The sequence below is a fragment of the Mycteria americana genome, chromosome 3 (assembly GCF_035582795.1).
Source record: "Mycteria americana isolate JAX WOST 10 ecotype Jacksonville Zoo and Gardens chromosome 3, USCA_MyAme_1.0, whole genome shotgun sequence".
Lineage (NCBI taxonomy): Eukaryota > Metazoa > Chordata > Aves > Ciconiiformes > Ciconiidae > Mycteria > Mycteria americana.
The window spans coordinates 1,551,554-1,566,607 of record NC_134367.1 but is presented as its reverse complement, the minus strand read 5'-3'; the positions used below and the strand labels follow the sequence as shown (position 1 = coordinate 1,566,607).

The 15,054-nt window shown below is 60.3% G+C and overlaps 1 protein-coding gene across 3 annotated transcripts in view; it reads left to right on the top strand.

The window, feature by feature from the left end:
* SCARA5 (scavenger receptor class A member 5) overlaps positions 1 to 15,054 on the top strand; it is a 42,357-nt gene that overhangs the window by 3,697 nt on the left and 23,606 nt on the right. For all 3 annotated transcript variants that reach the window (XM_075497609.1, XM_075497610.1, XM_075497607.1), the window contains exons 3-4: positions 3,704 to 3,832; positions 12,272 to 12,946. In XM_075497609.1, the coding sequence (XP_075353724.1) occupies positions 3,704 to 3,832; positions 12,272 to 12,946 (804 nt within the window). The remainder of the gene's footprint in view (positions 1 to 3,703; positions 3,833 to 12,271; positions 12,947 to 15,054) is intronic.

The window sequence follows — 15,054 nt, the reverse complement described above, 5'->3', positions numbered from 1 at the left end:
AGCCGCACAGGGCAGGGGCAAGGTCAACCCTGAGAGCTTCATCATGCGGATGGGACCACCCGAGTCCCTCCTGGGCTCGTGGAAAATGCTCGGCGCGGGGCTGAGGACTGGTGCGGCAGCCCGCTGCTTGCCATGACCCCCAGGACAGCAGCCCTGGACCCCCCCGGGGCTCGGGGGGTGACAAGCCCTGGCTACTTTCAGCTTCCCACCTTCTGCACCCCCACTGACCGGGCGGGCCACAGCTCCAGCTCCCCTGGGCATGGGCAGGGGGAAGAAATATTTGCTTTTCCCCTTGGTTACTGGCCGGAGCCCGCCCGTGGGCTCCTCGGAGCGGGCTGTTGTGAAAACCCTGCTTACGCAGCTGCGGTCCCTCCTGCTCTTCCGAGAGCAGCAAAGAGGAGTGGGTGGTTCGGGGCCCGGGGCCAGCTCCTCCCGGAGTCTCCCAGGACCTGATATAAGTGTTAATGTCAGAAAAATATTGCAGCTTTCCTCATTCTGAAACCCTCGGCTCCATCTGTTTGGCCGGTGACAGCAAATGGGAACCGCGTGCGGGTAATGAATTGCAGATGGAGGGGTCCCGGAGGAGCGGCACCGCCTTTCGCACCTGAGCCGGGGCTCCTCGAGCACCCCCCGGCCCCGCGGGATCCCCTCTGGGTGTCAGCGAGCCTGACCTCAGCACTTTATCATTTTGGAGCTCCAAAACGGGGCTGAGTGAAGCGATACACCCAGCGTAACCCTTCACTGGCTGGAGGCTTTTGCAAGCCTCCCTGTCCTCCGGCAGGACAGACAGACGGGCTGTCAGCTGGGGAAGGGCAAGGGTGCAGTGGGGAAGGGTAGGGACACCCCCAAACCCGTTGTACCTCCATCTCTGGCACCCCAAGCGCCAGCTTGGTCCCACAGGGAGCTGAGCTCCTGCCCCATGGATGGGGGGTGGGATGGGGTGAGGTCCCAAAGCCCAGCAGGGATGGTCTCGGCTGGAAGCGGGCATTGCTTTTGGCCACGGATGAGCGTGGTCTCCTCCCCAGGAGGTTTGGCTTCGTGGCCATGATGCTTCCCCTGCCTCACCCTTTCTGCTGGCTTGATCCAGGCTCTGGATCGGTGCTGCGCTGTGCCTCGGGGCTTAAAGGGCAGAGAGCGATGGGATGGAGGCACCCAAATGTCAAGGGGGTAGGAGTTTTGGACTCTTCCTCCACCTTTTGTTGGTGTCTCCTTGGGGACATCTTGGATCTGGCAAGGGGCAAAACCGAGCGGCGCTTGTTGACCTGGCATGAAGTTGCTGGTTCTCAGCTGCTCTCAGAAACTTTGTGTTTCTGTAAGGGTCCAACAGAAAAATCACAGAATCACAGAATCGTAGAGGTTGGGAAAGACCTTTAAGATCATCGAGTCCAACCGTAAACCTAACACTGCCCAGCCCACCACTACACCATGTCCCTGAGCACCTCATCCAAACGTCCTTTAAATACCCCCAGGGACGGTGACTCCACCACTTCCCTGGGCAGCCTCTTCCAGTGCTGGACAACCCTTTTGGTGAAGTAAAATTTCCCAATATCCAGTCTAAACCTCCCCTGGCGCAACTTGAGGCCATTTCCTCTCGTCCTGTCACTTGTGACCTGGGAGAAGAGACCGACCCCACCTCTCTACACCCTCCTTTCAGGCAGTTGTAGAGAGCGATGAGGTCTCCCCTCAGCCTCCTCTTCTCCAGGCTCAACAACCCCAGGTCCCTCAGCCGCTGCCCATCAGCCTTGTGCTCCAGACCCTTCCCCAGCTCCGTTGCCCTTCTCTGGACACGCTCCAGCCCCTCCATGTCTCTCTGGGAGTGAGGGGCCCAACACTGAACACAGCACTCGAGGTGCAGCCTCACCAGTGCCGAGTACAGGGGCATGATCACTGCCCTACTCCTGCTGGCCACACTATTTTTGATACAAGCCAGGATGCCATTGGCTTTCCTGGCCGCCTGGGCACACTGCTGGCTCATATTCAGCCGGCTGTCGACCAACACCCCCAGGTCCTTTTCCACCAGGCAGCTTTCCAGCCACTCTTCCCCAAGCCTGCAGCGTTGCATGGGGTTGCTGTGACCCAAGTGCAGGACCTTGCACTTGGCCTTGTTAAACCTCATACAATTGACCTCGGCCCCTGGATCCAGCCTGTCCAGGTCCCTCTGCAGAGCTTCCTACCCTGCAGCAGATCAACACTCCCGCACAACTTGGTGTGGTCTGCAAACTGACTGAGGGTGCACTCGATCCCCTCGTCCAGATCATTGATAAAGATATTAAACAGGACTGGCCCCAACACCGAGACCTGGGGACACCGCCGGTGACCGGCCACCAACTGGAGTAAACTCCATTCCCCACCACTCTCTGGGCCCGGCCATCCAGCCAGTTCTTTACCCAGCGAAGAGTACACCCGTCCAAGCCATGAGCAGCCAGTTTCTCCAGGAGAATGCTGTGGGAAACGGTGTTGAAGTCTTTACTGAAGTCTAGATAGACAACATCCACAGCCTTGCCCTCATCCGCTAGGCGGGTCACCTTGTCGCAGAACAAAAATGCAGGCACCCAAGGCCCCGCGCCCCGTCCCAGCGCACGGGGTGACCCAGGGAGCCACGGCGTCAGGCTGAAGCGTCGCTGCAGCCTTGGGGCTGGGGACAGAGGGATGCAGGGTCTGCGTCCAGATCAGGCTCCGGCTCCCACCTAAGACTACGACCTGGCCCAGATTTCAACATGGGCTCAAGCTTTGAACATGTGCAAAGCCCAAGACCAGATGACTTCGCTGCTGCTGGGTTCACGGCCTGGGAGCCTTTCCTTCCCTTTTCTTTCCTTGCATTTTTCTCCCGGCTATTTTATTCCTAAAACCCCACCTCCTTCGCGCACGGCTCTTGCTGCTCGTGGCAGCGTCGAAGAGGAGCCGGATCGCAGCGAGTGCAGGAGTGGGCAAGCAGGGGCTGGCAGGGATGTCAGGATCCAGGCATCTTAGAGTCACAGAACGGTTTGGGTGGGAGGGGACCTTTAAAGGCCATCCAGTCCAGCCCCCTGCCACGAGCAGGGACATCTCCAACCAGAGCAGGTTGCTCAGAGCCCCGGCCAACCTGACCTGGAATGGTTCCAGGGATGGGGCATCGACCACCTCTCGGGGCAACCTGGGCCAGTGTCTCACCACCCTCAGTGTAAAACATTTCTTCCTTATCTCTAGTCTGGATCTCCCCTCTTTTCGTTTAAAACCATCACCCCTTGTCCTGTCTTCCTCCATCCCCTTATTGCTGCCTGTCTCCTGCCTGGCAGGGAGAGTCCCAGGGCTGCAGGCAGGGGATGGGGTGAAGGGTGGGAGCTGGAGGGGCGACAGCTCAGCAAGGGTGGGTGATGCCGATGTTTTCCCACCCCGGATCCCCACTGGACCCTTCGCACCCCTTTGCAACCCAGACCCATAGCACCAGCACGGGCAGGATCAGGCCTGCTCCTGCCTGCTTGCATTGCTGATGCTGTCGCGGCCGCACGTGAGCCTTTACCTGGGAGCGTGGGCTTGTGCCAGCACCGGTGGCTCCTGGCTCGGGAAAAGCCGTGCAGATCGACACCGGGGCACGCAGAGCTGTCCCCGCACCCGCGAGGCATTGCTGAAATTATATTTGCAATATTTTCTGCGGGTGGGAGACGGAGCCCAGGCGGGCTGGGTGCACGATGCTCTCCCTGACCCCCCCCGCTCTGTCCCCCAGGTCCCGGGCGGAGGATGAAGGCAGCGGGACGCTGCAGCTGGCTGGGCTCCTTGGCAGCGCTGAAGTATGCCGTGGTGGGACTCTACCTCCTCGTCTTCCTCATCCTCGTCGGGGTCTTCATCCTTGCAGGTAAGAGCCGAGCCTGGGTCCTCCCTCCGCGCTGCAGCGGTACCCCAGGGTGATGCTCGCCCGTGCGGGAGCTTGGTGCAATGTGAAGCGGGTCTGGCTGTGGGCACGGGGCCACGTTTCTGCTGCCTCTGCAGAGGTGCTCGGGAGGGTTTTCCGTGCCATCCAGGGGAGGAAAATACGGGATCCAGCAGAAGCGGGGCTCGGAGGCGATGCCTGCCTTGGTTTGCAGCCGCTGCTTCCAGCAGCGGCTGCAAACCAAGGCAGGCATCGCCTCCGAGCCCCGCTTCCAGCTCCTTGGGGACAAGGACGTGAGCCCATACTGGTTCCATACTGCACCTCTCGAGCCGTTTTGATTTAAGCTTGGAGGCTGGAGTCGCTGCAGGGCCTAAGCATCACGTGCTGAGGATGGAGAAGCTCAGGAGCCCCACGTTCGGGGCTTGAATCGCTCCCATCGCTAGGTCACGGCCGCTGGGTTTGCACCGACCCCCCCCCTCCCCCCCATTTTGCTTGGGGTAAGGATGAGCCCCGGTTCCATCGGCGATGGAGATGCAGGCAGCTCGTTATCCTTGCACAGCGTATCCCGCACGTGCCGGCGAGGCTCCCGCCTCCCCTCTCCAGCTTTTTAGCGAGCGCAGGGATGGGAAAGCTGCTCGCAAATGCCTGTAATTGCTCCCAGCCCCGGCGTACGCATCCCATGCCGTCCGCGTCACTGCCGGCTTGTTTCCCCCCCCCCCCTCGTCGTGCTGGAAGCAGTTTGGGAAGATGCCTGGTTTAACCCACGGTCCCTGTACCCCCCCCCCCCTCCCCCCCCAGCCTTGCACCCGAACCACCCCTGCGTGGGGCTCTGCTGGGTGGGGGGGCTTGGATGGGTGCCGCAGCGGGCGCGGGGGTGGGAAATGCCACCACCAAGGACCAGCTCCTCGCTTCCCACCCACCTCCTTCCCAGCTTTAACCCCAGCGTCCATGGGGGGAGGATATAGCCCCCCCCCCCTTTCCAACCCCAAATCTCCACTAGCTGCTCTGCAGGGCTGGGCAGGGCTGGGCGCTGCCTCCGCACCCATCCCTTCGGGACGATGTTCTGTGCCTTGCCTGTGCCTTGCCTGCTGCGGGCAGCTGGGGGGGGGACACACGGGTTTCATCTTTAACTTCAGCTGCGGTAATGCCAGCGCCGTGAAGGCAAGGCTGTGTCTTTTGCAAAGGGTGGGTTTCGCTTTTTCCTGGGCTGGCGAAGGGACAGCGAAGGTTTTGCTGGAATTTCGAAGCCTCTCCCACTTATTTCTTGCGTTACATTGTTTTAATGTTGTTGTTGGCCCGCGAAACCCTGAGCGAGGGATGCCGTGAATTGTGCAAAGAGCTCGGGACAGGCGCTCTTGTCCTGCGCGGAGCAACAGCTGCTCACCCGAAAGCAGCTCCAGCAGTAACAATAACATTATGGCATCGGCCGATGGCAGGGAGAGCTGGAGGCTCACGGTCACGGGCATCTTCAAAGCCCCACCTCCCGGAGTCCTGTGACTGGCAGCATTTCAGCTTTCAATAAGACCCCAGGAAAACCACCTTACCCCCCCCCCCCCCCGGGGGTCGTGGACAGCAATCTTGGAAAAGCAAGGCAAAATGAAGAGAGAAATCATCTCTGTCGTTATTGCTTTCTGCACGTCTTGAACTTTAAGCCAGCCCTCTGGCTTTGGATGTCGCTGGCTCAAGCGCTGGAGCCAGTCGTGCCGACTGCGGATGCCCGGAGCTGTCTTATCACATCAAGGAAAACCACAGGCACAGGCTGGTCTTGCAACATGAAGAAGAGCAGCTCATGAACCAGAGACCGCATCCAGCTAGGAGCCACGTGTAGCCCAGGGAGACAGCCCCGACGGGCCCCGGCTTCGCGTGTCTGTGGCTGAAACCTCAACGTTGGAGCCGATGGTCCTCGGAGGATGGGGACTGGGCATTCCTGCGCACCCTTAACCACGGAGGGCTTGCTTTTCCCACGGAAAATCCCGCTTTGTGCTACTGGAGAGCAGACGCCGGCTTGCCAAAGCCGAGACCTTCTGCCCAGCATCCCTCGTCTCCCGTCAGAGGGGAAGGCGCGCAGAAAGATACGCAGCGTTTAGCGAAGCAGACTTGCTCGCAGCCGCTCCGTGGGCTGGGGAGAGCCGACCGCCACGCTGCGAGAGGAACGCCGCTGTTTGGTGCCATCCCTGGCCTCCCGCAGCCGCGGCGAGGTCCCTGCTCAGAGCAGGTCCCTTCTGGAGCAGACACCGTCCCACCCGGGGCATACGAGCGTCCAGCTCATTCCCAGACCTGATGGTTTTCGGAGAGGGATGTGGGAGCTGTGATACCCCGGCTGCTCCCCAAAAAGCACCTCTCACCGTCCTGTCCAGGCAAGGGTGACGGGGAAACCGTGCCCCTGGTCCATGCCCTCCCTGCCAGCATCCCTTCATCCCAAGGCCAGCGACACAGAACGGGGACGCTCTGCCTGCCTTGCTCCGCCGCTTCCCATCCCGCCCGCGGAAAAGGAGGAAAACTCCCCAAAGCCTCCCTGGAAAGCACGGACGCGTGCAAACGCGCGCAGAAACACGCACGTGTGTGCAACCACACGCTTGCACACCCCGCGGTGCTTCCCAGCAGGGCTGGGGCATTGCAGGGGAAACCACCCCCCCCCCCGCAGAGAACCGGTGTCCCCGGCACGTGAACCCGGTGTTTTTGGCGAGGCGGCTCCCCCAGGCATCGCTTTGACTGCGACTCACAACGCGCTCCGTGGAAATGGGTTAGAAAATGAGCAAACGGCTAAAAATACTGTGAACCACCTTGGAGCTGCGGAAACAGGATGTTTTCAGCAACAGAGCCGGGGTGGTTTCAACGCAACGTGCTTTTAATATCCTCTCTTGCGAGCCTGGCAGCAGTTTTCTGGCTCCTGGGGATGCGCGCTCCCTCTCTCCCTGCCCCTGACCCCCCCCAATCCACTAAAAAGGCACTTAGCCCAAGGTCAGGGCTCCGGTCTTGGCTGTTTTGCAAAGTCCAGATTAAATCCCAGCTGCCTGCGTGCTCAGACCTGCGCTTTGGTGTTTGAACCCAAATCCCCGCCTGGCTCCACGCCCGGGCACCCCGGGCGCCCAGCCCTGAGCTGCTCTGCAGCAGCAGCGGGAGGCCAGGCAGGGCTCGTTAGGACACAGCTAACGAGCCAAGCGATTTCGTTTGGGCACCCGAACCGTGCGTATGGATGGGCGTCCGACCTGCACCCCATCTCCCTGCTCGTATTTGCAGTGAGAGGGGGCCGCGTTTCCACGCGTGGCACTCCCGCGTGCCTGGCAGAAGCATCCAAGGAAACGAGCACCCTCCGTTTCAAGAGCCGTCGCCCCAAAACTCATGCTCCGAGGATGCCAGCGGGGATGAAGGCAACGGACCCAGCCCCACGGCCACAGCCATCGCACGATGCTCCCCGATCAGCTCCGGCGCAAACTCCTCCCGCTCCCCGTGAGCTGGCTCCAGAGCAGGTCCGTGCCTGCAGCCGGTGTCTCCTTGGGACGCGGAACAAACCTGAGCTGCCGAAAAGCTGCCGAAAAGACCCTCCGTCCCCGTGCCTCGGCCGATAAGCCCTGACGCTCGTGCCGGAGCCGAGTGCTGGCCGCTCCCCGTCCAGCCCATCCTTTTACCCAAACCCTGAAGCTGTTTTCCCAGCCCAGGGCTCGGTTTCCACCCTTTCCGAAATGCTGGAGGAGATGCTCTCGCGCAGGGCTGGCGTCGTAGCGTGTTGGGCTCGTATTTGGGCTGGAGGTTTGGGATGCCCGCACCCGGTGCCGTTGTGCATCCAGTCGCGCGTTGAACCTCACCTCCGGCATCTGCCCGACTTCCCCGTAGCAATAAAACCCAGGGCAGCCGGTCGCAATACCTCGGGGCTCGTAGCTGGGTCCAAATCGTCGGCAGCGCTTCCAGCTGGGAGACCAAACTGAGGTGTCCTGCAAGGTTTGCCTGTAGCCTCTCGGTTTTCTGCAGCCCCGTAACGCTGCAAAAGTTGGGTTGCCGAGGACGGTGAAAACATCTGTATTCAACGTGCACGCGCCTGCTTTGCAGCATCACCGTGAGCCTAAAAGGGGGGGGGGGAAGGAGAGAGATTTGGGGTGCAGGCGCCTGTACACGCTCGTGGTGCACGGGTGCGCCCGGGGGCGGGTCCCGGCGGCAGTGCCGGCGTGCAGGGCCGCGGGGCGCGTGTGCGTGCTTGTGCCCTCTGCAAGGCTCCTCCGGGACAAGCGACATGAAAATTATTAGCGGGAGCGCGAGAGCACGGGTCCCATCTTTCCTTAACTCCGGCCGTTTCCATCGCGGCGTGATGACCTCTGCCCGAGCCGATGGCCCGCGGGCACGAAACGCTCCCCTGGGGCAAGCTGGGAAGAGCTGCCCGTGCTCCCCGGCGTGCAAAAATGTGCGTGAGCGTGAGCGTGCGTGCGTGCACAGCCCAGGGGGCACGTGCGCAGGCTGCGATGCAGATGTGCGTGCCCATTGGCATCATGCGGTGTGCGTATACGCATGCATATATAGACATACACGTATATTTAGTGACCTCAAGGCATTTCTCGCCCTGGGCTTGTCCAACCTTCCTGCGGCGAGCTGTTCCGCACCTTACCCACGTGAAACCCCCTCCTTCTCTCTCTCTACTTTGCCACCTTTCTCGATGCCCGTTACCTTTTTGGCACGTTTCGCACCCCTGCGCACGACGGCGGGCGCGCGTGCAAGGCGTGACCTGGCACGGGGCTGGCGCTGCTCCGTTCGGCAGCAGCAGAAGGGCCTGGAAGGGGTTTTGGGGTAGGACCGTGGGTTCTTGCAAACCTTTTCTCCTTGAAGCACCGGTGGGGACAGCAGCCAGGAAGGTGGCGTGTCCCCAGAAGAAAGAGCGGGGGGAGCAGCTGCTGGTGGAGCGCTTTGGGGACCGTTAGGTCACCCCCAGCGCTGCCGGGCCTGGGGCTGCAGGTGGTGGCGGGCGATATTTAGGGTGTCTGTAGCAGGGAGCGTGTCTGTGCTGGGTGCACGTGTGTGTGTGTGTGTGTGTGTGTGTGTGTGTGTGTGTGCCTGGGCGTGCGTCTGCGCTGGGTGCATGTGTGCGATTGTGTCTGTGTGTCTGTGCTGGGTGCATGTGTGTGTGAATGCATGCATGTGTGTGCGTGTGCTGGGTGCATTTGTGTGTGCGTATACATGCATGTGTGCACGTGTGCTGGGTGCATTTGTGTGTGCGTATACATACATGTGTGCGTCTGTGCTGGGTGCATGTGTGTGTGTGAATGCATGCATGTGTGTGCGTGTGCTGGGTGCATTTGTGTGTGTGAATGCATGCACGTGTGTGCATGTGCTGGGTGCACATGTGTGTGTGAATGCATGCACGTGTGTGCGTGTGCTGGGTGCATTTGTGTGTGTGCACCATGTGCATGCACGTGTGTGCGTGTGCTGGGTGCATGTGTGTGCGAATGCATGCATGTGTGTGCGTGTGCTGGGTGCATTTGTGTGTGCGAATGCATGCACGTGTGTGCGTGTGCTGGGTGCATTTGCATGCGTGCACCACGTGCATGCATGTATGTGCGTGTGCTGTGCGCGTCTGTGTGTGGGCACTGGGTGCACGTCTGCTGTGTGCGTTCCCATCTCTGCACCACGTGCACGCACGCGCGTGCGCTGTGTGCACTTTTGCGTGTGCGCTGTGTGCGCGCATATGTGTCCGTACGTGCTGTGTGCACTCGCGTGCACGCGCGTGTGCGTGCTGCGCGCATTCGGCTGCGTGCACACTGCGTGCGTGCACGTGTGTGCTGCGTGCGCGTGCGTCCGTGCTTGCGTTCGCTGCGTGTGTGTGTGTGCTGCGCGCTTGCATGCGCGCGTGTGCATAAGTATCTGTGCTGCGCACACGCCTGCGCGCGCGTGTGCGCGTTTATGCGCGTGCTCCAGGCTCCCAGCAGCTCTACAACTCACCAGCTCCCAGCTCTTGATTTCATGCGAAGAACAGAAACCAAGAAGGGCGTTGCGGGCCCACGACGCCCGCGTTGTGCTCCTCCGGCTCGGCCCTGCGCCCGCCGCTTTGCCTGCTGACCGGGGCCGTGCCCGTGCCTCTGCCGTGCAGCAGGATTAGTCCCTCCTACCAAGCCGGCAAGCGGAAAGCGGGAAGCAGAAGATTTGGGAGGCAGGAGAGCCGCTGGCACGCACGTGCGTGCGCGCACGGAGCAGCCCAAGGCCGGAGGTGTTGCTGCTTGGAAGCTTCCCGGCGTGGTTTTGGCTGTGGGATGCTCCGGAGCAGCCTCGGTTGCTCTCGGGTTGGTGGCTGCGGTGCCAGGGCTGGGCAGAGCAGAGCCCTGGGGATCCCAGCTGCTTATTGGAAGCGATTTGGGGGAATTTGGGGAACTCCGCGGGCTTCGCGACTAACCGCAGGTGCAAAGGGAGGAGCTCGCCCGTGCCTCCCAGCCCTCGGCCACTGCAGGAGCTGGGATTTGGGTTATTTCTCCTTGTGCTGGCCACGCAGGGTCGCATTTCCCCTTGGTTCCATTGCAAGAAAGCCGCGGTTGTCTCCACACCCATCACGGGCACCCTGGGTCCCGAAAGACTTGGCGGAGCAGCTTTGGTCACCCCCGCGGAAGGCAGCAGCGCCCACCCCTTCACCAGCCCCGTGGCGATTTTTCCCAAGGTCTTTCCTTGCCACTTGTCCCCTCTCGGGGTGGCCTTGGGCGCGTCACTTGGTTGTTGTCCCCCCGTTGTGAACCCCCACGGGCAAAGGCTCCCCCGAGACGGTGCCTGGCGCAGCAGGAAGGGGCGATAACCGGTGGCATCGAGCAGCGATGCAGGTGACAAGCAGGGACGTGCAGAGGGGACCAAACGACGTCACCGTGCCCCAGGAGGAGAGCTCCGAGCTGGCACGCTGCAACCCAGCCTGGGAAGCTGAGACAGAACAGCGGCAGGATTAATTAACGGGGGGTAATTAATGGAGGAAAGATGCCTTCGGTGCCTGGAAGATGCTCAGCTCCTCCGTTACGGCACCCGCCAGCCCGTGGCAGAGCCGGGGGGCGGCTGCTCGCCCCACGGTGCTCCCAGAGCCCCCTCTCCGGGCAGGACGGGTCCCCCCGGTCCCCCCCACCCACTGCGGGTGGCCCCGCGTGGCTGGAGCCCTTCGCATGTGCACGGCTGCTTTCGCCCTCTCCTTACTCCTGCGATTTTAATTCAAACCAAATGGCTTCACTCCGTTTCTCCTCCGTGGAAATGAGGGGCTGAGCTGCCAGGCCGGTCCCGCGCCAGCCCGCAGCACCGCGCCAGCCAAAGCCCCACCACAGCTTAAAGAACAATAGGGATTATTATTATTTTTTGGGTTTTTTTTAAATCTCATTATTCATGTTGGTTTGGCTTCGAGTCCCCGCTCTGGGCTGCCTCGGAGACCCAGCATCAACGCAAGGCGGAGGGAGAAGATGATATTCCCTGCCTGGATCAGCATTTTTGGGGTGCACCAAGGCGTGATGGGGTCCAGGATCGGGCTTTACTGGGTGCTACTGGGCTTGCTGGGCAGGGGCTTGCGGGGCTCCCCAGCACAGAGCAGTGCTCGGAGCCACAGAGAGCAAGAGATTCCTCCCAAATTTCCAGGTTCCCTCTCCGAACCCCATCTCGGTGCTCCGGGAGCTGGTGCGAGGCCAGGAGAGGTTTGGGTGGGTGCCTGGGTGGCCGGGAGCTCTCTCTCACGGGGGATGCAGAGGCAGGGGGTGAAGGATGCTCCTAAGCCGGGGTGGGTTTCCTCCCTCGGGAAGAGCCCGGGCAGCCCCGGGATGCGGGATGCGGGATGCGGGATGCGGGATGCGGGATGCGGGATGCGGGATGCAGGATGCGGGATGCGGTACTTGGAGGCTGACAGCAAACCGCACCCAGAGCCGCGGAGACCTGCTTGAGCCAGCCTGATGGTCTTCATTAGAGAGCAAGGGGCTGAGCTCAAGCCCAGGATCAGCGGCCAGAAGGGAAACCTGATTGTTAAAATGAGAATTAAAACCTCAGTGGAGGAAGAAGCCGTTTTTAAGGTCTGTTTTTAAGGAAAGGGAAGCGGATGCTGGTAGCAGCCAGTCCTCTGACCAAAGGCAAACACGAGCCGGGCGAAGCCACGAGGCAGAGCTTTGTAGCATCGTGACCCATCTGGCAAAGCCCAGAGCCACCCCGAAGCCCAGAGCTGCTGGGAGCCTTTGCTGTCCTTCCTGAGCGAGGTGTCTCCTTCTCCAGACCTTCAGCAACCAACCTCCTTCTCCAACTACGGAGAAAACCGTGGGGCCAAAGAGGGGCTGATAGGATGAACTTTTTGGGGTATGAGCTTGGGCTTCCACCTCCAAGCACCAAGGAACGGGGGGATGTCCAAGTGCTCCTTGGGAGGAGATGGGGTTGCACCTCTCAGGAGGGTCCCCACCTCCATGGGGTGGTTTCTAATGCCCCACTCTTCTCCATCTCTTGCAGTCTCCAGACCGCAGACTTCCCCCGAGGACCTGAAGGCGCTGATGGGGAACGTCAACCGCCTCAACGAGAGCTTTCGGGACATGCAGCTGAAGCTGCTGCACCTACCTCTGAAGGGGGACGTGCTGGATCACATCTGGAGGCTCCAGGACCTCCTGCAGAACCACTCGGACTCCTTGTTCCTCATGACGGGGTCACTGCAGAAGCTGGAAGGGCTTCTCTGGAGCCTGCAGACTCAGGCCAGCCAAACCGACAAGGCAGTGTCCAACCTCTGGGACAGCTTGACCCAGCAGAGCGACGCGGCTCAGCAGGAGATGTACAAGCTCTCCGTGGAAGGCAACAGCAGCCGGCTGCTGCTGCAGCATCACGACCACCTCCTGAGCCACCTGGGCAGCAGGGTGGAGAGCCTGAGCGACCAGGTGATGGCCATGAACGGGGCCATGGACACCATGAACAGGACCTTCTCCTACGACGTGAACATCCACCATACCCGCATCCAGGACCTGCAGGTGCTGATCAGCAACGCTACCGAAGATACCCGGCAGATGCGCCTCATCCACATTGCCATGGAGGAGCAGCTGAAGCACGAGCTGGCCATCCTCAACAACGTGACGGAGGACCTGCGGCTGAAGGACTGGGAGCACTCCGTCGCCCTGAAGAACATCTCCGTGATACGGGGTAAGCTGAGCACCTCTTGTAAGCAGCTCCCTGGCTGGTGCATGAAGCTGTCGTGAGGAGCGGGGTGTCCTTGGTGCTTTGGGTGGTGGTGGAAATGGTCTCTGTGGCATGGGGATGTGCTGTGGGGATGTCTCAGGTACTCTTTGGTGTATCAAATCCACCAGGCACCACTGTTTAGGTGTCTGTGGTGTTCAGGTGTCTCCATCACCTTGGACCCTTGGACTCTTGGACTCTCCAAATGCTCCTCTGTCCATGTTAGGAAGAAAGCTCCCAAGGTTCCCTCAAAGATGCCGTGAAAAAACTCTGCCAGGTCCCTCCTGACCATGAAAGTGAACCACACCGAGCGTGGCAGAGACGGTGGCTTTTTGCCCTGCTTCATACTGCAGTGATCAAGCAGGAGGCTGCCCACCAGGACCCTCAATCATCGTCAATCGCATAATTTGCTTTACCGTACATCCCCTTAACTCCATTTTCCCCGTCCCATCTTCTCCTCCTTTACCACACTCAGCCCCTCCCAAATCATAGAGTCACAGCATGGTTTGGGTGGGAAGGGACCTTTAAAGGCCATCCAGTCCAGCCCCCTGCCACGAGCAGGGACATCTTCAACCAGAGCAGGTTGCTCAGAGCCCCGGCCAACCTGACCTGGAATGGTTCCAGGGATGGGGCATCCACCACCTCTCGGGGCAACCTGGGCCAGTGCCTCACTGCCCTCGTCGTGGTGAAATAAACAACCCATCCCTGCTAACTCTTGACCATTGACTCTAGTTTCGCTTTTTTTTGTATTTATATGATTGCCTCGCTAATCCCCCCCTCAGTCTGCTAAGCATCTACTCCCTTTTTCTTAATTATCTGCAAGGTCCAGCCATTTGTCACACCATTATCTCATGAGCGTAGCTGTACGGCCAGGGTTAACCATCTGCTTGGACATGTCTTCCTCTCTGATGTCAGGAATTTCCAGATGTTTCATATCTTACTGTCTTGCTGCTGTGGGCTCCCCCACTTCTCTGCATCCCACAGCACAGATCTCCTAGGACAGCTCAGCTCCGAGGGGACCAGCTCAGGCGGAGATACCTGCACTGGAGAAACCCGTGTCTGCTGTGGTGGACCTCAGTCCAGTCGCTTGATGTGACTGGGAGAGGAGGGTTCCTCTGTGCTGCACCAAGGGAGAGGTGGCTTTTGCTTCAAAGATCTTAAGAGGCTAAAATAGAGGGAACGAAGGGAGCTGCGCTCCTTGGGAGCAGCTTGGCTTTGTGGGATGATGGCAACGGGAAAGGGTTGGGCTCTTCAGGAACAGGGGCAGCCGGACAGGGCTGTGATGGGAGCCAGCAAAGTCATGAGCATCTTCGTGATTTATGGCACAAGAGCAAGGGGGGGACCCGATGAAATGGTGGGCAGCAAGCCCAGAGGAGGCTCAGCCCTTTCCCACATGCCACCTCTTCACCCAGCTGGAGCTCCTTGCTGCAGGACTTTGTGGAGGCAGAAACCCAAGCGGGTCCAGAAGGAGCTGGACAAATTCACGCAGGACACATCTGGGGCTGTTAAATGATCACAGTCCCAGCGAATGAACTGGCTGTGGGAGGGGGGAAAAAAAACCATGAAGAAACACAGAAGAGCCCAGTGCAAGCTCCTGGGGGCAGAGCAAGAGGTTGGGGGGCAGTTGCTGTCCTGCTTCTAGGCTGTTGGTTTGCACCTGCGGAGATGCAACGGGCCGTTGCTCATTTCTGGTGCTTCCAGCTGAAATACCAGATGGGGAAGGAAGGGGTTGAAGCCAAGGTACTTGCTCCTTCTGGCTGTCTGCTGAGCTGAGAGAGGACAGATGTGGTTTGAACCGCAGCAGCTACATCTCCCCATCCAGGCCAACCATCACCCTTGGGTACCAGCAGCTCACTGGGGTCATTTCCCTGGTCCTTGGGGGACGTTGGCTCCCAATGCCTGGTTCAGGGCTGCTGGGACCGTGTTGCACCCACTGCTTTGAGGTTTTCATAGCTGCCCACTCACCCCCGTGCCCTCTCTTCCTCCCACTGCCACGGGGAAGACCTCACCCTCTCTTGGATGAAGCCGCTGAGGAAGGGGACTGTCACGGAGCCCGACACCCATGTGCCATGTTA